At 39.3% G+C, this 24,952-nt stretch overlaps 1 protein-coding gene across 1 annotated transcript in view; it reads left to right on the top strand.

The window, feature by feature from the left end:
• Positions 1-23,925, top strand: part of chn1 (chimerin 1) — a 52,310-nt gene extending 28,385 nt beyond the window's left edge. The window contains exons 7-13 of the mRNA XM_053627054.1: positions 13,652-13,729; positions 15,756-15,840; positions 19,743-19,916; positions 20,388-20,465; positions 21,531-21,668; positions 22,064-22,169; positions 22,300-23,925. Coding sequence (XP_053483029.1) covers positions 13,652-13,729; positions 15,756-15,840; positions 19,743-19,916; positions 20,388-20,465; positions 21,531-21,668; positions 22,064-22,169; positions 22,300-22,471 — 831 coding nt within the window. The 3' untranslated portion in view covers positions 22,472-23,925. The remainder of the gene's footprint in view (positions 1-13,651; positions 13,730-15,755; positions 15,841-19,742; positions 19,917-20,387; positions 20,466-21,530; positions 21,669-22,063; positions 22,170-22,299) is intronic.
• Positions 23,926-24,952: the final 1,027 nt, after the last annotated feature.

Genomic DNA, 24,952 nt, shown 5'->3' with positions numbered 1-24,952 from the left:
TGGTGCAAAGAAAAGGTAATAAAAATGTATTGCAGGTTGTGCTGACTGCGTGCCGTGTCCTGTACTGTTGTATGAATTGCTTTGTGTCTCTGTAGGTTTGTTTTTAATATAGAGGTGTTATCCCCTGAACAGGAAGTCAGAAAATCCCGGCCTTGTCTTGGCAGCATCAGCCATGTGATACTTCTAATATTACTGCAGTTATTGGGCCAGATATTGGCAAACAAATGCTGTGGGGAAAAAATGTTTTTTCTTTTATCTACTTCTGCAAATAATTTTTTATTTGGTATGGAAATTTAAATGTAACTCTACTAGCATGCTCTACTCTACACACATCAGCCTAGGATTTGGGCCATCAGTAGGAACTACAGTCCCCTCCGAAACTATTGGAATGGCAAGGCCAATTCATTTGTTTGCACTATACACCAAAGACATTTGGATACGAGATCAAAAGATGGCTATGAGACAAGAGTTTCATCTTTTATTTCCTTTTATTTGTGCAATGCCTCTGAGTTCACCGCTTTTCTCAGCCTCAAAATGGCTTGTTTTTCTTCTGTAGACAGCTCTCTGATCTTCATGTTGGCCTTTTTAACAACAAATGCAGTCTTCACAGGTGGAACTGGAGGCTAAAACCAAGCGTAGCTGTTCAGAGCTATTTATTGTATAAACAATCAATTTAACAGGACACACCTGGGCAACAAGAAATACCAAATATTTTTGCTTGTTTACAAATTGGGTGGTCTGATGCAAAATGTTCTGTCTTTTAACACAACTACATATAAATTAATAAATAAATTAATAAAACAAAAGCTGACATTCTAAACGTACTTCTCATATTCATCTTTTGATCTCTGAACCCAAATGACTTCAGTCTACAGCAAAACCAAATGAATTGGCCATGCCGTTCCAATAGTTTCAGAGGGGAATGTACTTTTAATCATTTGTTGCTTTTGTGAATCAGGAACAGTTTCTAAACTGAGCAAAATACAGAAGCGTGGAGTTCAAAACTGTCATGCAACATACAATGGTGGCTCAGAAGGGCTCTAGAGGTCTGATTTGAAGGTTGTGAGTTTGGATACCACCAAGCTGTCACTGATAAGTCCTTGAGAAAGGCTTGTGAGCTTCCACTGCTCAGCTAAATTGCACCTCGCTTTAGATAAAAGTGTCTGCCTTATAATTGAAGGAACGATGAATGGAGCCCTTTACTGGGAGATTCTTGAGAAGAATCTGCTGCTATCCGCCAGGATGATGAAGATGAGACCTTCCAGCAGGACAACGATCCAAAGCATACAGCAAAGGAAACTCTTAACTGGTTTCAGAGAAAAGAAATCAAGGTGTTAGAATGGCCCAGTCAATCACCTGACTTGAATCCAATTGAACAAGATTTAAAGACAATATGTTTAGCAGAATGGGCCAAAATCACACCTGAATACTGCGGCTGATTCATTTCTTCATACAGGAAGCATCTTGAAGCTGTCTTTACAAACAAAGGCTTCTCCATTAAGCATTAAATAAATTTCACTTAGTGTGTTCAATACTTTTTTCCTGTGTCATTCCTCTTTATTACACATAACTTTATTTATGGACTTTAATGTTGTGTATTTTTTATATTTCCGGATTTCTTAAGTTAATACTGATGTCTGGTGAAAATTTCGTGTGAATAACCTGATTAATGTATTTACTGAAATAATGTTGACGCGTTCGATACTTATTTCCCCCACTGTAAATGGAAATTCACCTCCACTAAACAGCATGTCGAATGAAAATAAAGTTGCAGCCAGATTCGAATAATTTGATTTTATATGTAATACGAAAAGACCATAACTCATAGCAAACTATTAGCCAGAGATTTGTTGACTGTAAAAACACGATGTGCTACATCTGTGTAACATCTTAGATCTCATCTGTTATCATGATCGGGAGAGGATTTTGGATGCACAGAGGAATTTGAGTACTCGCTAATTTTCATTACTGTGTATTAATACAATTAATTACCTCGTCATAGTTTGGGGTTCATTTTCATTTGCTGCATGAGACTGGGCAAGCACATCATAGCTTTCCTTTGGTGTATGGGTTATTGACAAATAATTAATTTGTCATGGATATCACATTTATTGAGATTTAAGGTCCATTTAAAATGTAAATAATACAAGGCAATACAAGGTTTATTTAAAATCATGGTTGGATAGTAACACTAAGCTGATTCCCGTTATACCTCATTAGCATAAAGTATGAATCTGTATATAAGTGAATCCAAGTAAGTCTTTAGAGAAGAGGCTAAAAGTGTATTAGGGTCAAATAGCCGTGCATTAGGGACAAAAGTATTATGCCGAAAACACAAAGTTTGTGGAATCAGTGTCTTTTTACTAGCAAGTACTAATTTTTTTCTGTATAATAAACCCCACTGTGTCATGAATGACATTTTCTTTTATCCATTTATAGGAAAGTTGCCTTGATGTCAATGCAACTGGAACTGTGATGTATTTCTGGGAATTTTTTCCCCCAACTCATATACGTAAGACTTGCTAGAAGACAAGGAAGAGTGTCTAGTCATGTGTTTGTCTACGTATTTGGCTATAAAAAGCACATTCACCCAGACACTCGGTAGTTGCAGGGAAGAAAGTGAAGCCTGGTTTCCAGTTAAAATCAGGTCAGACGAATCTGATGATGCTGCGTGAATGCTTTTTTTTTTTTTTTTTTTAGAGCTTTGTGAATAGTGTCTTTAAACGCTAATGGGCCCTTTCCTTCCTGAAAATTCCCCTGTTGATTGTTCTAGCTAAACATTGTGCAAGTGTCTGAGCCTCTAAGCTTGTGGCTTTGCTTTCTCAGAGATTTGATCGTTATAATTATGAAATTTACTTTCAGGAGATATTAACACTGGTGACATGCAGATTGATGTTTGCATGGGGAAGTGCATTATCTAAAAATGTAGACATATAGAAATTGCTATAAAAGATTTGAAATATCGTAATAATTCTTAAATTATTTATTATTATTAGCACAATTGTACTGTATATTAGACATTCACTCTACAGTAAGCTTAATTGAATTTGTTACATTTCATAATCCCTTTTTCCAAAGTTTCCAAAAATAGACTGTTTCATTAGACATGCAAGTCAGTAATGTGGCTTTGTGGTGACTGATATTACATAAAAGACATATGACCAGATCTTTGATTTTTGCCAGAAGGAGAAAACTGACACAGAGAACTTGGAGCATTCCATTCAGCCATGTTGTTGTTGTTGTTGCTGCTGCTGCTGCTGTTGCATCATTTGGGGACATTTGTTTGACAGTAATGTATAGAAAAAACTGAAACTGATGGCCACAGATAATAAATTCATATAATCAGGCCAGCATTGCTGAATGTCCTGTTTAAACTCTTTCTTGAAAACCTGTGAATGAGCGCTCTCATTTTGTTTCATAATTCATGTAACATGGACTTCTAATGACTTGGGCTACTGCTAGTTATTAGCCACTTTGGAAACGTATAAGCTTTCAGAAAGCAGCTAGCGATGCTAAATTTAATAACAACTCAACCTTTAAATCACACAATTTATTTATTTATTTATTTATTTATTTATTAGCAGAATTTAAATGTACAGATGTGTGGTTATAGCCTAATATGGATCTGTTTGGTTTAGGTGAGCTGAGAGATGAAATTAAATTACACATTAATTCATACACAAACATGTACACAAAAGTTACATCCTGAAAAAATGCCATCCGTATGTGTACAAGGAGCATGTTATTAAATAACTAAAAATCACAAAGTTAAATAAACTCTTCAATTGAGAATTTGGGAGCACAGAAAAATAAGAATATGACGTGATATTTTCAGCTGGGAGAATAAAAAAACAGTTAAGGCCTTGCATGTTCTTGCATGTCCTCATTTACATAGTTGAGAAACTTATGTCACATCGCCACTGTCTTTTGAAAATGCATTAATTTATATAATGAGGGAATTTAAAGTCCCCATGAAATCAAAATGGACGTTTTGTGGTTTTTAGTATGAATGTTAGCCTTAAGGTTATCTATAAGCTAGTGTGCTCCAAAACAATGACAAAATTCACATTTAGAAGATACATGCATTCAAAATTTACAGTCTCTCTTACCAGTCTCGCTTACAGTCTCCCACAAACTCAGATCAACAATTTTGATGACATCATTCTGCACTTCAGCTTCTCATCAGATTTTCTGTCCAATCAAATGCTCTCGAGAATCTGACGTGTCCCTCCCCCAACATTATAAAAATCCATGTTACTAAGTACTAAGTCAATTACGGCTTAGCCCGGGCTGTGAGATAAGCTAAATGCTATTGGCTACTTAAAAAAGGGAGCGGAACCTCTCAATATGTCCCACCCTGACTTCCTGTTTCATTGAAAATTGTGTCAATGCATCAAATAACACTGCGCATTTCAAGGTACTTCATGAGAACTTTAATGGTGTTTTCACATATATTTTGGTTTGCCAGTTATCCGAATCGGGGGAAAATGCTTATTTGCTTTTTAGTTTGGTTTTACACTGCACAATATTAAACCAACCAACCAGAAAAGGAAAAAAACTTTAGTCAAGCGGCTTGCAGGGTGAAATCATACTTGTCACTCGTTAGTCACAAATATGGCAGCTAAAAAATGTAAACAAACCTTTGCACATAAAGAAGATGAAGCCAGGGGTGAATATATGATTAATTATATAAATAACTAGTTTAAAACATTTTGTGTATTACATCCAGCATAACTATTTTCAGTTCTTCAGCATTACAGCTGTCCTTTGACTCAGTTTGTATTTGGAGGGTCTACAAAACAAAACAAAAAAAGCCACCTGCACTATAAAGCATCTGATGTAGGAGGTTCGAGTGGGAGGATTTTCTCCAGTGTAGGAGTGTTTAGTTTATGTGTATCAAATCAGTGTGAGTGTAAGAAGGATAAATAATTGAGGAAGCTAGTGGTGTGTAAGAACGTTGCCTTTTAAAGAATTCACCAAGCCCGTTTCAGCAAACAGGATAATCACTGATCCTACGCACCGGAAGCACACACAAGAGCTGTTCCTATGGAAACAGAGTTCCTTCCAGCAAACACCGTCAGACCCACGCACGTTCAGCGCGCACACAATTTTGATGCTTTTCGTCATCATATGGAACCATCAGCTACCGTTGCACTTAAAACACCTAAACACTTTAGAGTGACTCATACAGTTGCAATGAAAATGATTCAACCTGCATTGCAAAGCAGGTTTATTTATCTTTTGCATTTTCAGTTGTATTTGGGGAAACCACTTGAAGCAGTCGTTGTGTTGAACTATTTCAGTTGCTTTTGTTTGGTTTGTTCATTGCAAACAGCTGAAAGTCTGTACATTTTTGACAATAAACCTGATTTGCAACAGAGGTTGAGTAATTTTGATTGCAACTGTATGAGTCACTCTAAAGTGTTTTAGATGTTTTAGTGTGCTTTGTTATGGATGGATTTATTTCCATGTTCCATATCCACCTCCAGCTGCAGTAATCAGCAGTAAATGAACATTCATAGCATGTTAAATAAACACGGTGCTGCTCACTTAACTGAAACATCATCTGTTCTTCCGAAGAGGGGAAATTGGCACTGTAAAGTGTCATGGATCGTTAGTCTCCATTTTTCATTATTCATTTGTAAGTAACATAACAAAAATTATCTTCCATTTATCCCTTTTTCTATACACATGCTTGAATTATTATTTTTTTAAATATCTGAGCTAAAAATGAATTAAATGTTTTCTTTTAGTCGAGTCTATTTAAGTGTTCCCTCTTCCTGTCTTCCTTTTTTGACCATCCAAGCACCATCTAGTGATTTTCCATCTCTGTGCCTATGCAGTCGTTATGAAATGTTATCCCTCATAGCCAGAAATACATTTCATAGCGTCTTGATAAATATAGTGTCCTAATTTCGGCTGCTACTGAAATAAAAGTATCTTAATTAGCCTCTGTAGCCTGTGCGATTACTTATGCTTTCATCTCCTTCAAGCTAATGATGTTGATCTTTCCGTTCAGGTTTTTTACTGGTTGCAGTTTGGAGTTTCACTGCAGTGCTGCAGCTCCTCCTGAATGGGAGAAAGTTTGCTGTTACGTGTTTGTGGTTGTTGTTCTCTCATCATGCGGTGAAGAGAAGAATGCAGCTGGTTTACATAACGTCGATCAGAGATACAGCCTGAAACTCGGGCGTGATGGTTGACCCTTGGTTCTGCAGTGAACAAGAGGAATAGAAGAGTGTCCTGTACTGTGCTGCATTAAGCTTTCCAGCATAAGCACTAAATGACTATCAGCTATTCAAAGTATTTTTCCACCACAGAGTCTCGTGGACACTGTATATATTGTAGTAATTACAATAAGACGCACATAATTATGCCTGTAATCAACAATAATAATCATGGAGCCTCTACTATATGGTCATCATCCATGCGTTCAGTCTGGGGGGCAGTGTGTTAAGGGCAAAAATTAAACTGCTCTATCACAGCTGTCACGTAAGGTTCATTATTTTTGAAGGAAGCATCGTGCTTTTCCTCAAATAAGGCGATTGGTGTAAGATTGGTGCTATTCATGGTGGCCGATGTAACAAAAATATCACATCATATATGATTCTAGAATGCATTTCTATGATAATATATGCATTTGCTCACAAACGGCTGGGAATACAGTAGTGATGCATTTAAAATAACGGTTATAAATAATAATCATTTAGAAAAACTTGTTAAGAAAAAAATTTATAATAATACATATCATAAATTTGAAAACTAGCCATTTTATTATAAATGAAAAATTTAACACTGAAATTCTACCATTTTAAAGATTAAGTACTCAATAACATCACATTCGTTCCATCCTGTCAGTTTGTAATTACTATTTTAAATGTTTTAAATGTTTAATACAAAAAAAATTCACAACGTCCTTGATATCTCATAAAAGCGTATTGTGAAATAATTTATTGTGATATCATATTTTCCAGCCTTAGGTGCTATAAAAATAAAACATAATGTATTATTATTGCACCAATAAGGAAGCGACTGTGACCTGGGCGATAAAGGAATACTACAGCACTTGTTTACTTAATCGCAGACAGGAGTTTTCATACATTTCTCTGTATTGAGAAAAGAACGAAACAACTTGATTCACTCAAAAACTCACTTGTAATGGAAACTGAAAGGTAGAATGTAGAACTGCATAAATTAAAGTATTTAAAACATGTGACTATATTACACAAATTCGAAGGTTTTAGGATCAGACACACATGCACGAGAGATTTTGCTGAGATTTTTCACACCAGAACAATACAGTACGAAAGACTTCCAGTCACTTACACTTTCCTGAGGCTTTATAGTATCCATAAATGTTTAGGTTGAAACTGTTAGACAAATTCTACTCTGTGATTATTGTGTGCTACAGATTAGGCCATAAAATGATGGATTGTTCTTTTACTTTGATTGGTTTGGATTACGTTTACATACCACAACTACGCATATTAGGCAAACCGAAAATAATACAGTTTCTGTAATGTTGCCTTTTATACAAATGAATGCTATTTAAAATATATTAATACAGGCTGTCCCAACATTCTCCATACATAGGGATTATGTTTGCCAGCACCACGTCGGTTGTGCCTTCGTCAGTCTTTTTGAATTTGTTAATAAGTCTGAAAACAGTGTCGTGTGTGATGTGCTCGCCATGTTTCCTGTTAAAGTCCATCGCAACCTTGCGACAGCTTCCCGATCCAGCCATGAGAAGGATTTCAATACGATCTTCTTTTGTCAAAGGCATTCTTAAAGGCTATTTGAAAAAAATATATATCTCTCTCTCTCGATAAATGGATGGATGGATGGACTTAGTATGAAATTTTGGATGACATTTTGCTAAAAAGTGTTCATTTCCTCCATGTCTGAAGACTTTTTGGACACCCTGTAGATCAAAATATATGAAGGTCTGCATCCTGTTGGTAAACACTGGACAGCTGGACAGTGCATCATGCTCAAAGGATGAAATATTCATGTATACAGAGCTGAGCCTTTCTTTGCCTTAACCTGTGTGTGTGCGTGCACACGCCCGCCCGCTCGCACACACACACACACTTTCTAATGGATTTCTAGTGTATTCAATGATATGAAGTAATTATTTGTGCGTATTAGCTCATGTATCATGTATAGAGCGTGTCACCTTTATGTGTGTGTGTATAGGCATGCGCTCAATATGTGATAGTCACACCTCATTTATCATTGTCCAAGCCCCAGACAGAGCCTTATAATCTATTTATTTGGCCAAACAAACATGGTTATTTTTTCCCTTACCTTCTCGTCGAGTAAGTAAAAATGGGGGGAAAAAAAAGATAAAACAGGTAGATGTTTTACTATAAAATACATTTCCTAGGTAATGCAGTTTTTAGAGCCAATGTTTAAAAAGAGCTTGATAAAAAGATGTCACTGTATAATAGTGCTATTGATAATTATGCTTATTTTTTATTACTTTCACAGATAAATTTTGAGCACAAACATTTTTCGCTGATGATATGTAAGGCTTCACAATACTGGCTAAAATGATCATCTTGATAATTTGCTTAATATTGAAATCGTATAGTAATAATTTGATAGCTAATTCAGGAAGAAAATTGTTTTCTGTTTACTTTGTACATCTGCTCCTTAGTTGCATTGACTGGATCAGATGATGATGAATAAATAAGGGAGTTAATAAAATCTGATCTGATGCTATTCATCAGATATCAAATAATATAATTCAATATAAATGTCTGTTCCTTATAGGTTCGGTTTAGTTCATTTAAATGCATCATCCTATGGCAATTTTATAGCTTTCAGTCTTCCTGCTGTTCTCTTTATGTCTTTGTCAGGGTCTTACATAATCACAGGTCTTCAGGCTTTGTTCAGTATATAGAACGCTACTATAGTAACAGTTTCTCCAATACACCGTGTTCCTCTGCACTGTTCTCGGCTCGTCTTCTCCGTATTCAGCTGTGAATTTGAGGAGGAGGAGAATGATGAAGCTATGCGTGTGGATCCAGCCTGTACCTCAGCTGTGCGCTCTTAGCTCTAACAAAAGTAAAGGGATGTGCAGAGCGAGTGAATGGAACTTTCAGAGACCATTTCGAACCAGAGTCCTAGTTCTTTCTTTTTCAGTAATGACTAATCATGCGCTATGACTACAAATCACCAATGCAAGTTATATAACGTTACATAACTTGCGTAACCCAAGTGATTCGGCCCGATTGGTGTTGTTTCGTGGAAGCATAGAAAGCATCTGTGTGTTGATGGAATCGTAGTAGAACATATTTCTGTATTTATTTATTAAAAACCTGAACAAAATGACATCCTTGCTTCCAAGTCATTTGGCTTTTCTTCTCGGTGTATCTGAGAAAAGGCACCAAGAGCTTTGTTTCTGTAAGTATGAAATCATGAGCGGAGGAGAGGAAGTCAGGCCACCCTGGCAGTACTTTAAAGACTTTACAGATCTGCAGTGCATCTTACATAACAGCACTCTTGCCTACTCAAAAGTTCAGCTCCCTCTCTCTTCGTTCTTGTTCTCTCTCCATGTTTCTCTTTTGATCATATGAAATACATTACCATTTTACGTTGATCAGATTTCGGAAGGAAAATGTTTATTTGTCGCTTGAATGTTGCATTCAGATTTGTTTTGCAGAACTTCACCATGGTTGTTATGGTGCAGCTAATAGACACATAACCTGGATGCCTCTAAAAGCGTCAGACTCCTGTTAAACCATCAGGTGTGTTAAGTCAACAGACAAATGAGTAATTACACGGCCAGATGGACTTGCGCTTTTTCTCGCTTTTAGTAAAGGCTGAAAATGGTGTGGGGTTAACAGCACTTTGCTTCCATCCATTTTACGAGTGCAGTTTGGGTCCAGGCGCTGTTTGAGAAACAGGCAGATCAATCAGTGTCAATTAGTGGAGTGGCTATAAGCGGCCCCATCCTGAGAGCCAGACGCCAGCACTGCACTGAGCAGCAGGCTACGCTATTAAACTCCAAAGAGCCTGAACACGCAGCAGGCCGCACTATTACACTAACACAGCAGCAGCATGAGGGGAGGTGAGTATGAAACGTGCAGGGCTGCTGTGCCGAGCCACATGGCGCAGGTTTCTGTCACTGGGTGAGTGTGTCCCTGGGCATACAGCAGCGGCGGCTCCGTCGGAGTCCTGCGCTCACGGCCTTTCATCTCGGCTCCAGCAGTTACAGCCAGTCAGTCTGTGTTCGGCTCATTGATCTGGAAAGCAGCAGGCAGGAAGTTCTCTCTTATCCCAGCCACAATTTTTGCTCTGAACTGGAAGAGGCTAGCTTTAGTGGACTCTTCTGGTATTGATTAGAGGGAACCACACTGAGGGAGTGTCTGAGCATGTGTGTGTATAGGCAGAGCATGCATGCCACTCGCTCTGCCTTCGACTTCAGACCAAGGAGGCGGTCAAGCTGGAGAATCCATAATCATACAAGGATAAGAGAATGAAAGAAAGATGGGAAATGACTGAGAAGGTGGAGCTTCAGAATCTAGGTGAGGTGTCGATCTTCACTCACGGTGTTCAAAGTCTCAGCAAGAAACCAGTCTTTGATAAAGAGATACCCACTGTCATGTCAAGATATCGCTAGTGCTTTGTTTTGTTCACCAGCTTTACTCTTTTGAGCAGTAGTTGGGTTAAAATGTAGAGCGCTACAGTAAAACATGAACATGTGCCATTGCATTTTCATTCCTCCTTAGTAACCGCCTGGTCAGGGTTACTGTGGTTTAAATAAGGCTACTAGTTGTTTACATTCTGGGAAATAGAACCAAATAAATTTGTTGGAAAATATCATTGGCAGGTGCCACCGAAATTAATGGATTTAAAATAATAAAAAAAAAACACCTCTTGAGGTTGAGGAACTTTTAGAGGCAGAACTCACAGATCATGCTGACAGTGCTGACATTTCTATCTCTGGGTTTTTTCCCCCAAATGTTCCTGGAGGCATAGTGGTAGGGTTTATTTAAAAAAAAAAAAAAAAAACACACAAAAAAAACTTTCAGTTTAGGTCATGCCCACTTCAGGTTTAAATTCAAATACACAATGGCTGTGTCCAAAATTGTGTACTGTGACTGTGCCTACTTCATTTGATTCAGTGCCTACTGCTCAGCCGTTGATACAGTACGTACTGATGCAATCCAGACATACTACATCTACCATGTTGGCATTATCATGTGACCTACAGCTTAAAAAGCGCAGATGCGCTGCCTTCCACCATTTTTGATCACGACAGCCCTTCCGCGCCAGTCCAGTTGCCTTATGGGATAGCACAATGTCCATTGCTTCCATACTGCAAAATCTCGGTGGAAGCAGTAGGTCATCTGGGTATTTCTCGCCTCCTGTTTTATGAATACTTCCTATATAGTAGGTTAGCAGGGATATTCGGATGCAGCCATAGAGATATTTGGAGCACTAAACTGATGAATGTGGTGGTGCATGAAGATCCTTGTACAACACAATATTTTGAGCAGTTTTCAGATAATTTACATTTACATTTATTCATTTAGCAGACGCTTTTATCCAAAGCGACTTGCAAATGAGGAAATACAAGCAAAGCAATATATATCAAGCGGAGAACAATACAAGTAGTGCTACCATACAAGATCCATTAATTGAGTTCTAGAAAAAGCAAAGTGCGCAGAGTAAAGATGTAAGAGCCAGAGCAAGGTTTTTTCTTTGTGTGTTTTATTTTAAGTGGTTAGTTAAGTGCTCATGGAAGAGGTGGGTCTTTAGTTCTTTTTTGAAGATAGTGACAGATTCTGCTGTCCGGATTATAATATATAATAGATAATAAATACTAATAATTTTTTTTTTTTTTAAAGCGCTTCACACGACACCCAAGGTCAGTTCACAAATACAACATGCAAATACAATTCACAAAACACTAACACACAATATTATATATATACACACACACTATTATACATATGAATATGTAGACATTATACAATATTGTACATAAAACACATATTATAATGAAGTATTATCTAACCATGTCACAGAGAATATGCAAGCCTGAAGAGATGAGTTTTTAAAGAACCTTTGAATCCTGAAATGGATTCACAGTTGCGGATGTGATGGGAAAGTGATAATAATGTATTTAAGTGTCTGATACACAAAATACTTATAATTTTTATAATAATTATAATTCATTATCTATTTTTTAACAACAGTAACACTTACATTATGGTTGCGTCAATTACTATCTGGATATATTTTACTCGATGTTCATTAATGTAACAATGTATTAGTTATAGTTTATTACTGATTTTCAAATCAGGTTTTTTATTTAAATTTTTTTGCCCGAGTTTACAGGAATCATCATTGGCAGTCAGTCTAACGTGCAGCGTCTGTGAAAGGTCTGTGCTGGAGAGCAAAGCGTCGCCTCGTTAACTGAACACTTTAATTGGGTTTAGTGTTGGAAGCCAGGAAGCTGTGTGACAGGTGCTGCATTGTGTTGAAGCAGATTTAATTACACTACAATAAGCACATCAGACTGGAGCATCTCTGTATGGTCTGTGAGGATTTTCAGGCTGCTTCGATTCAGAAGGACATTCAGTTAAGATCACCCTCGGATTGTCTGCTCTATCAGAGTATTGTGTATTTAAAAATGCTGCCATTTTATATCGATGAAAATGTTCCTTTTTTTTTATTGGGCCACTTGAGTTGCTTCTTTGTTCTTTAGGGGGGGGAAAACGAGCTAATGGTTTGCTGAGTGTTCATGCGCTTGGAAATGACCATGCGATGCTATTAGCAAAGTGTTAGCGCTTAGCTCAGAGGTGATGGATGACTCACTCGCAGGCCGTTACGGGCCCACGCTTGTTCTCTGGTTCCTCCACATTTCTGTGCCTGCTACTGTCACTTTCTCCTCCCACACACTCGCTTACGCACAGCTCTGATGAACGGCCGAGCGGGAGGGGGAAGAGTGATCACGATGATAAAAAAAACCCTGGCCTGCTCTCCTCTGATTGGTGGATTTAAGCTGTGTAATCAGTGCCACTGTCACTGAATCCCTCCCCCACTTCTCTCCTCCACTCCCACCTCCCCGCGCTCTCTCTGAGGCAGTGTTCCAGAGAGGATATCTGCTGCTCACAGAGAGGAGAGGATTAACTCAACCACTCATCTCATCTGCATATAGATGCTCAGACAGACAGACTGAAGGGCTACACTCTCACACACTATTACACTTAACTGCGTTTCTGTTCCATTCCCGTTCAGGACTCGATGCTGTTGTTTTAAGGACACTTTTCCCATTCTTGGAGTTGAGCTCTTAGGGAAGTGGCTTGTTTTTGTTTATGTTCAGCTCTCAGAACTCTCAATACAGCAATGCAGGACGTTCTCAGCGTGGCTAGAGACCTCTGAGCGTCAGTGGCTTTATTTTCATCTCTCTGTGTTAGAGAGGTAGTCGTTCTCCCAGTGTAAAGCCGTTAGCGTGTGTGCGGGTATGCCGTCACGGGAGTCCTACACACTCAGTAAGGCTGAGAAGTCCCTAGTGCACAAGACCAAACAGGAAGGGAAGGAGCAGGAGCTGCTCGCAGCAGCGTTGGCCATGAGGATGCGTCCTCAGAAACCTCCAGCTACCTTCTGGCAGCCTCTTAAACTGTTTGCCTATTCACAGCTCAGCTCGCTGGTGCGCCGGGCCACACTGAAGGACAACGACCGCGTGCCCAAGTACGAGAAAGTCCACAACTTTAAGGTAAGACATTTTTGGTTTCTCTGCTACGTTGACCTACTACTACTGCGTGTGTGCATGCGCTGAAGATGTTCATTCCTTTATTGTTTATTCTGCGTTTATGTTTATAGCTTTGTTTTGGTCCAAAATATGACTAGTATTGGGACATGTATAGAAAGCATGAGCCAGTTGTGCAAATGTTTTTGAAAGATGCATTTTGGTCTGACATGTTAGAACAGAAAGGAGAGCTGGACAGTTTAAGATGTTCACTGAGTGCTTTTCAACAAGAAATGTCTTGTTTGTTTATACGTGTGTGTGTGTGTGTGTGTGTGGGAGACCCCATTGCTTCAGGGTGACAGATGGAAAGATTAAGGATTGATAGGCATCACGAGCAGAGCGTTGTATTCCCATTTGTCTTCTGTCAGCAGAATTGGCCTGCCTCCCTGTCCACCTTGTTTATTTCCTATTTTTTATATATCCTATTTATTTCCTATATATTTCTCCCTCTTCCTGTCTTCCTTTGAATCTTTCTTTCTTTCTTCTCTTTTTTGTTTCTCTTTCTGTGTGTACTATAGTCTAAACATCTCTCGTACTCTCTCCCTATTTCTCTGCTCTCTCTCTCTCTCTCTCTCTCTCTCTCTCTCTCTCTCTCTCTCTCTCTCTCTCTCTGTGTCTCTCTCTTTCTCTCTCTCACCATATCCTTTCTCTTTTCCCAACACTACCTCTCTACTTCTGATGCCTGACTTTCTGGGATTTTTTTTGTGTGTATGTTCAATTGTTGTTTGTTCCTGTTTGTGAAGTGTCCTTGAGCTATAGAGAGGTGCTATAGAAATAAAACATTATTATTATTATTATTATTATTATTATTATTATTATTATCTCACTCTCACTCTCTCCCTGACCTTCTCTCTTTCTCTCTCTCCCTCCCAATGTTGCCCTCTTTCTCTCCATCCCTCTACCTCTCTCCATCTCTCTCTCTCTCTCTCTCTCTCTATCCATTTCTCTCACTCTCCATCTCTGTCTCTTGTTTATTCCACTTTATTTTTTCCCCATCATACAGTGTGTGCTGTGTGTAATGTGACTCTAGAGGCAGTGATATCACACAGGCTCTGAAATTGCTGAATCTTTTTTTTCCTCTCTGTGTGTCTGGTCCTTATCTCCTCAGTCTCAGAGCATCATTCTCTCTCTCTCTCTCTCTCTCTCTCTCACACACACACACACACACACACACACACTCATTCTCTCTCTCTCGTCTCTCTCGTCTCTCTCACATACACAAACACACAGCTCTGCTGGCCTTTGGCTAGAACAGCAAAAGCATGACAAACAAATTAGGTTAAAATGCCAAAGACCAACATTTCATTGCTAAATGAATGAAACACAAATATTTTAATAGCAATTATCTTTATTAATAAAATGAATTCATGTGTCACATAGGTTCAATAACTACAAAAAAAATATTTGCTTCACTGTCCACACTTTTCACTTTGTTACGTTCGTTTCACCTCTGCTGATGTGTGTATAAAAGAAGCAGTTCGGTTGTAGGACCCTACTCGGTGTTCATTGAGGCCAGGCGTCGTTTCCAGCGGCCAGTCCCCCGCGCCTGTTCCCTAGAGAGCAGGCATGAGGCCTCCTGATTGGATGAGCTGTTACCTGGCGCAGAGGGGAACGAAAGCTGTGATAGCTCTGCTTTCTGCCTCAGAGAGCCGTTCGTCCATGGTCCAATGACACACTTGCTTTGTTCTTTCCTCTTTCTTGTGTACACGTCCTCTGTACCTCTGTGTGCCGATCTGCCTGTTAATTGTCTGAGTAGATTGAAACGGCCATTGGATTTGACCTAGCTGTAGCAGTTCTCGTATGAAGATCACAGATAATCCTCCAATTCTGCAGTTCTACATGAGTGTGCCATCCTAAAGATCAAGGGAGCTGTGTGTGTGTGTGTGTGTGTGTGTGTGTGTGTGTGTGTGTGTGTGTGTGTGTGTGTGTGTGGGTATGTGTGTACTTTTCATGGTGTTTTAACATCCCTGCTTTGTTTCTCTCTGCCCTGTAGGTACACACATTCAGAGGGCCTCACTGGTGCGAGTACTGTGCCAACTTTATGTGGGGGCTCATTGCTCAGGGGGTCAAATGTGCAGGTGAGCACACACACACACACACACCACACACACCGTTTCTAAAGCCATTTAAAAACAAGTTTAAACTGTTTTTCATATTTTTTTATATTGCATATTTCCAATTTCAGTGCAGTTAGATGATGACAGTCTAATGATAGTTTGCATGATTAAGCAACACTATCACATCACTTCTTTGTGTTACTCATACTCGTACTTAATTGCATTGAACATTGTATTGTGCAGAAATTGCAGTTAAAAGCACAATGTGTGCTTGTCTTATCATTTGTCTTTCCTTAAATATATATTTTATTGTAGCTACATTTCATTTTCTGCCTAAAATGGCAGTTTATTAGTATTTCATACAATTCAGCCAATGAGCTAGGACTTTTCTATACCTGTACATCACAGTTGATGTATGGTTATTAAGGACTACTTTACTATAGACTATATAACTCCCTCATCTCACTCTCTCACCTCCATGTGCTGAGAAACCTAACTGAAGACTCCCCTCTCGCTTAATGGATGTAGTGTTTATGTACCAGTAGATGTAGTTCATACTCATAATTCAGTGTGTAAGTGTGTAGACCTGTGTGTCAGGGATGAGAGAGTGATATACTGATTAATATCTTACACTGACTTTATTCAAGGCTGTCAAGTCATTCAAGCTAGTGTATGAATGCAGTGAGTGTTTTGTTTTGTTGTTGTTTATATCATGGTTGTGTTTTTTTTGTATGGAGGAGTTGACTTTACATTTGTGTCTGTTATGAGATGTCTGTTATAATATTAATGTGTAACGTGCTACACATTATTTCCTTCTTTCAGCTGCAGGTAATTGCTGCGACTCTTGTCTATATTCAGTGTAGTTAATCGCGTCCCATTTTCCTGATTAAAAGATGATTCTGTATTGCAGGTGTCGGTCAGTTAGTGGAAATAGGCTGCGGCGTGTTTTATTTGTAATGTTTTATTTATAGAACAAAGTGAGCCCCATACATGTTTTCAGGTTCTGATGCCATGAATAATACATGAATCGGTTTTGAAAGCAGCTTGAGTTCAAAGCCATTATTTTAAGATCCCGGTCTTGATTTTGTTTTTCCCCTCTTCTCTCTCGCTCTCTCTCTCTTTCTCTCTCTCTCTCTTGTGCTCTCTCTCTCGCTTACTCGTGCTCTCTCTCTCTCTCTCTCTCTCTCTCTCTCTCTCTCTCTCTTACTCGTGCTCTCTCTCTCTCTCTCTCTCTCTCTTACTCTCTCACGCGCTGTCTCTTACTCTCGCACTCCCTCTTCCTCTCGCTCTCTTTCTCTCTCTCTTTCTTACTCTCTCTCTTTCTCTCGCGCTCTCTCTCTTACTCTCTCTCTCTCGCTCTCTGTCTCACTCACTCTCCTTCTCACTCTCTCTGTCTATATCGTTCCTGTTCTCTTTTTATTAGTGATGCGACTAAGAACTAGGACAGCAAAGTCGCATTTGATGTTGAAATTTGCATTCTCTGCTGGGGGGGTGTTGGGGGAGGGGGGTGGTGGAAGGTTTGGTCAGGTGCCAGAATGCCAACCCCTGTGTCTGTGCATGTTGTGCCACATTGCTTCATCAGGGTACAGCCTCCCTCCTTCTGATACCCATTCCATCCACAAGCTCAAAACAAAGCTGGCATGTCTTCGTAAGAAAGCGTGAGGCTGAGAGCTCGGGGACACACACATTGAAATTCAGTCCCTATAACTCAATATGGGGAACTCTGTGAAATGCTCCCAGTCCTCATTGCGAGAAAGGAAATTCCAAGTGTATTGACTGACTGCGAGTAATAAATAGAGCAGGGATTTTGCCAGATATTACTGATCCAGCAGAGGACACATGCCATCCGAAGCCCAGTAGACGGGTGTTAAATCTAATATTTCAGACAAAGAATTGGCATCAGAAATCTATTGATGTATTGAGAGAGTATCTGTGTGTCCTGGAGTTGGAGCTCAGGTCTCATTCACTGATAAACAAACACACATGCAGTTTACTAATGAGGGTTTTTTTTAAGTATGTTGGTTTGTGTGTGTATATGCAGGTTAAGAGCTATCTGTGTCGTCTCCCCCAACCTGAGGGCTCGAGGGTCATCGAGCACTAGTATTCTGAACACGGGATCAGCAGACCTTAAAAAAAAGCGAATCTATTAACCGGCGCCCTCTATTACTGTGCCTGTCTCCCTCTCTTAAGAGATCCTTCGTTCTCTTTCATACAGTAATTACATTTCTCCATCAATGAATTTAAATGAAGGGAGCAATTCTCAAGGGGCCATTTTCAATCTTTAATGTCGAGTCTTTCGAATTGGTCTCACTATTGCCATATTCAGAACTTTTATTTTGAATAAGGGTGGACCATAACTGCTAAATGTAATTACAGAGGGGGTAATGGGGAAAATTGTTTTCTCCAGCTTTAGTCGGTTTAAAAAGACGGCATCCAGCAGGAGATTGAATTTAATGGTTGTTACGTTCAGTCAGTAAATGAAAGGGGTCGGAGTAATCGTGTTATTGGTGTCTAGTAGATGAATGTGCCGTGGCCATAGCGAGCAGGTTTTCAGCACCCTCACACTAATGTGGTTTCCAGTGTTTCTGTTGTTCAGTCCAGAATGAAAGGGACATGTGGTGCCAGCTATTTATCATGCCAGTATCATCATATAAATAATGTTGATTAACGATATCGTGTGGGTGTTTGTGTGCAAACCTAAAAGCTTGAGTCAGACAGACAAAGCAAAGAAGAGTGCTTTAAGATTCTGTCCCATTTTGAGCTGGAAATTAGGTCTAGTGTCGCCTGCAGCACAGAGAATATCTGCCTGCTTGATTATTGTGTGTGCAGGGTTTAAGGCTATCAGCGTGTGCTGCTCTCTCTCTCTCTTTCTCTCTCTCTCTCTCTCTCTCTCTCTCTCTCTCTCTCTCATATCCTTCAGGCCACATTGTTTTCAACGTAGCTCTAATTCCCTAATTCTCCCAGAGAGCTCTGCTCACACAAAGCAGCAGCGGTTGAGCGTCTGCCCTCAGCTCCAAACACGCCACTGCTCTGGCTTTCACTTCACTCAGCTCTTCTTTATCTTCTCTGTTTTTTTTTTTGTTTTTTTTTTCTGCCCACATGGTACCTGCTCCAGAGCAGCTGGCCTGTTTAGGGAGCCAGGCATCATATATTAATGAAGTCATTTGCCTATATTTGCATAACTCCTAGTACTGTCTGAATTTTGGGGTATAGGGAAGCGCTTCATGTCTGCAGCATTGGCTGTTTATTAACGCTTATTTAACAGGATGTGTTAACAATTTAGGATTTTAAAATGACCCAGCTGACTGATGAGCTGTTTCATGTTTAAGATGGACTGGTAAGATCTTATATTTTGATCTTTGGGTTTTTTTGTTTTTGTTTTTGTTTATTTGTTTTTTTATTTCACAATATTCTTTAATCCAGGTGTGTTTATTGGCTACTGCACACCTATCCATTTCCCGTAATCATATTTTCTGTTATTATAGCCCATAAAATGGGTGAATTAGCTCATGTATTTTTTATAAGATGCTGTTTATAGGACTAGCAGGTCACCAACAGCATGCCTAACAGCAGGAACCAATCAGAAAGTGATGACATCAGAGATCGAGGCTCATCGACAGTTTGGACAGATATTGATTTAGGGGAATGAAACCTCATCACACTCGGTTGAAAAAAATTAATTCAGTCTGCTCTAGGTAAAGGATATGGGGTATTTGCTCTGCAGGCAGTGCAGTTCTTTTAACTCACCCAGTGGTGCTGAAAAATTTATTTGCGCATATTACGCATGCTTATGTGTTCTTGCAGACTTCCTGAAAATGATTATGATCGTTCATTTTCAGGAAAATTATGATCAGTTATGTTTATTTCAGTTCTACCATGGACTTCAAGAACACATTTTTTTTTTCTGTTTTTGTTTGTTGCAGACTGTGGCTTGAACGTTCATAAGCAGTGCTCCAAGATGGTTCCCAATGACTGTAAGCCAGACCTGAAACACGTGAAGAAAGTGTACAGCTGTGATCTGACCACTTTGGTAAAAGCCCATAATTCCAAGCGACCCATGGTGGTGGATATGTGCATACGGGAGATCGAATCACGAGGTGAGCGCTCCACCTTTAAATTCATCCACGCTTATTAATAGGGGATCGGTGTTAAACTAGCACTTCAAGAGAGCTCGAAACAAAAAGTTATAGAGCTCTAAACAAAGCCGATTAATTCTTATTCGTATACCAGCATCACGACACAATGATATCACTTGGAACATACACGTTCATGTAGCAGAATATCTGTTTGTCTGGAATTGTTATAGAGAGTACGCTGTTCATTTTGTATTGCTTTCGAAATTAAATAATGCAGTTTATTTCATTCCAGTGGCAGTTTAGCAGCACGCCGTATTAATGAATGTCATTAAACAGATGGTTAATTGTTTGATTGGCTTTGGTTTACACTTCAAAAGAACTGCTCCATTAGACACACCATATGTTAAGTAATGTACAAATTAGTCTGATGTGAATCAGATCACTAATGAATTTCTGAATAAAGACTTGACGATAAACTCAACTCTGTTTTAGGTCTGAAGTCCGAAGGTCTCTACAGAGTGTCCGGCTTCAGCGATTTAATCGAAGATGTCAAGTTGTCCTTCGACAGAGGTATGCTCTTCGCTTTGTGCACATGGGACGTATTGAAAGCATCGTCAGTTTCATTCGTCGTCTGTTCATTGCATTTAGTTCTGATGAAATGCAGTAATTGCATGTGAAAGCTCCTGCATGCCTGTAAACAGCTCCCCATGCATAATCCTGCTAAGTGTTAAACACCCACGTGTGTTCCCAGTGCAGCTTTTTTAGGTCACGCTTTGTCTAGCAGCGGGAACACTGTGTGTTTTTGTTACCGCCTCGGCCGCCTTGAGCTGCTTTAATGTGAAAGCTGCACGTTTGCGTGAGGATTACGCTCCATCTGCACAGAAGCAGTGTGTGTGTGTGTCCTCTGGAGGCTGCAGTTCTGGCAATAGATACCCACACTCAGGACAAATGGACATCGTCGGAGACTGTTTAGCCTCTACACAGAGAGAGAGAGCATGTTGAGTTCATGAGGAAAGGCTTCTGAGGTGAGATTTGAATGGGAGGGAGAAAATACAGTTTTTCAAGTGGGGAAGAACATAGGTTTATGGTGCGTCAGAGGTAGAAGAAGAAGAAGAAACACCCTAGGTCCCTATTGGCATACTTATACTATGTACTAAAAGTATGTACTCTTTTTGTGAAGAAAAAGTACATACTTTTGACTAGCGCAACTAGCGTCTCGGATACCGATAATACGGATAAGATGCCAATTGGGACGCAGGGACAGATCGAAATAGACATGAAAAGACCAGTGAGAGAGGGAATGAGAGAAAGAACTGGGTTAGCCAGATGTGAAAGCAAGCAGGTTATAACCCACAGAAGTGTCCACTTGGCTTCTTTCTTCCGTCGTGACGAGAGGCCAGAAATCAAGTGGCAGAGAGCCTTGAAATGCAGCTACCACACACTAGTGCTGTCCAGCCGCTGCCAGGGTCACGTGACTTCACACAGAGCTATGCATGACAAATATCGCTCCATCCTCCCATGGTGCTTGGCATACTCTTATCTCCCTGGCCATATTTGTGGAAAAGCACTTTTTCGACAGCGAACCCTTGACAAAGTATGCATCACCAGTCAGTCTCTTTCCTGCTTTGTGTGTAGATGGGGAGAAGGCAGACATCTCAGTGAACACATATGAAGATATTAACATCATCACGGGTGCTCTTAAGCTCTACTTCAGGGAATTGCCCATTCCTGTTATCTCTTATGATGCATATCCACGCTTCATCGAGGCTGCCAGTAAGTCTTTTGTCTTTCTCTGACACTCACACACACACATGCGCACATTTACAGATAACAGTGATAACTCAGTCATTGCTCATGACATGTTTGTGTGCTGTGGATGAATGCAGATATGCTGAGTCGCATTTCTGTACAACTGAATGAGCAGCCCGTCAGTTTTCTCATCACTTCAGCCCGCAATTCACATTTGATTGAATCTTATCTATTGGATAGAATATCGAAAAATAGAGGCTTGAAAGCATTAATATATAGTATAAAGAGCCAGCAGGTCTCCCAGTCAGCCTCTGAGATGAGACGTTCATTAATAACTCTCGGTTTCATTGAAAGCGTGTTCTGTTTGCTTGTTTGTAGTACGAATGTGTAATAGAGCTTGTGTGTGTTTGCGGTCTCAGAACTGACAGACCCAGACGAGCGTCTCGAGGCGCTTCACGAAGCCCTGAAGCAACTGCCTCCTGCTCACTGTGAAACTCTGAGGCATCTGATGGGTCACTTAAAAAGGTGAGCAACGAAAGCCGTTATGTTCGGTGTCCTGCCATCATCTTTACCAAAGTGACATTGTGAAAGCATGTTTCTTATTGCTCCAGCTGGTAATTCTGACACATCGTACTGCGTGTGTGTGTGTTTACAGGGTGACCCAGAATGAGAAGGATAACCTGATGAACGCAGAGAATTTGGGGATCGTGTTTGGTCCCACTCTGATGCGTGCGCCGGATCTCGACGCCATGACGGCACTAAACGACATCCGCTACCAGAGGCAGGTGGTAGAGTCTCTGATAAAGAACGAAGATATCCTCTTCTAGCCTGTCCATCATTCCACCTCTTATATGAAGGAACAGGTTGTTTTTTTTGTTTGTTTTTTGTTTAGTTTTTTTAATCATGGACTGCAGCTTGTGCTGTGTTTCTTTTAGTGCAGAGACTTGAAACTGAATATGAAGGACCATTGTATAATAGTCCATTCTTTCCACATCTGGTGGACCAGGTTTAATTGGTTAACACTCTATTTTTTTGTCTTGTTTAATGGGCGTGGATTACGTACCTTAAATTTGCATGTCTTCCTCCCCATTTTTGTCGGGGGTTACGGTAACTGAACGGCGAGGTCTCTGCAGAGCCAGCATTGTTTATTTTGTGACAGTTTAGGGGTTACTGAGGAATAAACGTTTGCCTTGGCCTCTTTCTGCAGCATGTGTTGAAGCTCGTGAAATCTTTCGCGTCGTGACTGTATTTTTCTTTGTCCCATGTATGTACACTAGTTCCTTCTTGCCAAACGGGTTTTGTGTTTTGTGAAACTGTAAATGTGATCTTTCCCAGTGATTTTTGGTGACACTTTACTTGAAAAGCTCGAATTAAAAGCTGCTTTAGAAAACATCAAGTCATGAACAAGAAACTCCAGTAAACGTATTGTGGGCTTTATAGTTAACAGGTATAGTAGCAGTAACAGCATGTATTAATGTGGTGAAATCCTGCTAATCCCTGTTCTTCAACAGTTTTGATTTTGTACTTGCTGAGTTGCTATATATAATTTTGTATGCCCAGTGTTTTAATATCAGCTCAACTTTTTCCAGTTTTAAATTTGTACTGAGTATCTCATAATTGTCATGTAACCAACAGTTATCAATAGCTCTTCAGGTAAAGTGTCACTGTTGTTTTGTTGGGTTTTTTTTAATAAACTTGTGACTTTTTTTTTTTTTATCCTTTGTCTCTGCTTATAATCTGCCTTTTTCATGCAGTACCTCTTCAGATGACTCTTCAGAGTCTCTTCAGCTCTACTGATGGACATTACAATCTGTTTACTACTCAGTGTCTATCATAGTAGTTTGGCCTTTACAGAAATCTCTTGCACTCCGAACAGAACTGGCTGGTGTTTTTGGTTGTAATGTTTTTGTATTTGATTTGCTCATGGATTAATTTATTAAACGTTACTTTTAGAAGTATGGAGCTTGGAGTTTGTTTTTTTTATCAAGCTTTTCACAGAAAATTGCATAATATTGTATGGAGTGGCATTTTAAAAAAAATCTATGCAAAGGTCATAATTAGCCTTCTCATATGGTGACCTTAATGAAAGGTCTTGTATATACAGTGCCCTCCACTAATACTGGCACCCTCAGTAAATATGAGCAAAGAAGGCTGTGAAAAATTTTCTTAATTGTTTAACCTTTTGATCTTTTGTTCATAAAATCCACAAAAATACTCTGCTCTCATGGATATAAAACAATTGCAAACACAACACAGAATTTATATTTTTTTTAAAATCTCTGTTAAATATAGGTAAGAATTATCGGCACCCCTATGAATTCATATGAGAAAAATATATTTGAAGTGTGTGTGTGTGTGTGTGTGTGTGTATATTATATATATATATATATATATATATATATATATATATATATATATATATATATATACATTATATATATATATATATATATATATATATATATGTATATGTATGTGTGTGTGTGTGTATATATGTATATTTTAGTATACCTATGTGACTAGGAAAAGGAAATTGTTCAAGCATGGCTTCCGGTTTCACAGGGGTATAAATATGAGGTAACATAGGCCAAATTCCCTTAGTCATTCATAACAATGGGTAAGACCAAGGAATATAGCTGTGATGTGCAGCAAAAGGTTGTTGAGCTTCACAGAATGGGAAGTGACTATAAGAAAATAGCACAAGCATTGAAAATGCCCATTTCCACCATCAGGGCAATAATTAAGAAGTTCCAGTCAACTGGAAATGTTATGAATCAACCTGGAATTGGACGTGTGTCTGTATTGCCTCAACGCACTATGAAGAGGATGGTTCGAGTGACCAAAAACTCTCCAACGATCACAGCTGGAGAATTGCAGAAGTTAATCGTGTCTTGGGGTCAGAAAGTCTCCAAAACTACAATCTGAAGACACCTACATCACCACAAATTTTTTGGAAGGTTTTCAAGAAAAAAGCCTCTACTCTCATCCACAAACAAACTCAAGCGTCTTCAGTTTGTCAGACACTACTGGAATTTCAAATGGGGAAACTAAAATAGAGCTTTTTGGCAATAAACACCAGAGGTGGTTTTGGTGCACACAGAGAGGTAGCCATATGGAAAAGTACTTCATGCCCATGGTTAAATATGGTGGTGGCTCTTTAATGATTTGAGGCTGTTTTTCTGCTGGAGGACCTGGACATTTCAATACAATGAGCCATGGTTGGATCTTCCAGCAGGACAATGATCCAAAACATGCATCAAAATCAACACAAAAATGATTTACTGACCATAAAATCAAGGTCCTGCCAT

This window comes from Ictalurus furcatus, chromosome 6 (assembly GCF_023375685.1).
Source record: "Ictalurus furcatus strain D&B chromosome 6, Billie_1.0, whole genome shotgun sequence".
NCBI lineage: Eukaryota > Metazoa > Chordata > Actinopteri > Siluriformes > Ictaluridae > Ictalurus > Ictalurus furcatus.
Note: the sequence above shows the minus strand (reverse complement) of the source record. Positions and strands in the feature narration are given on the sequence as shown.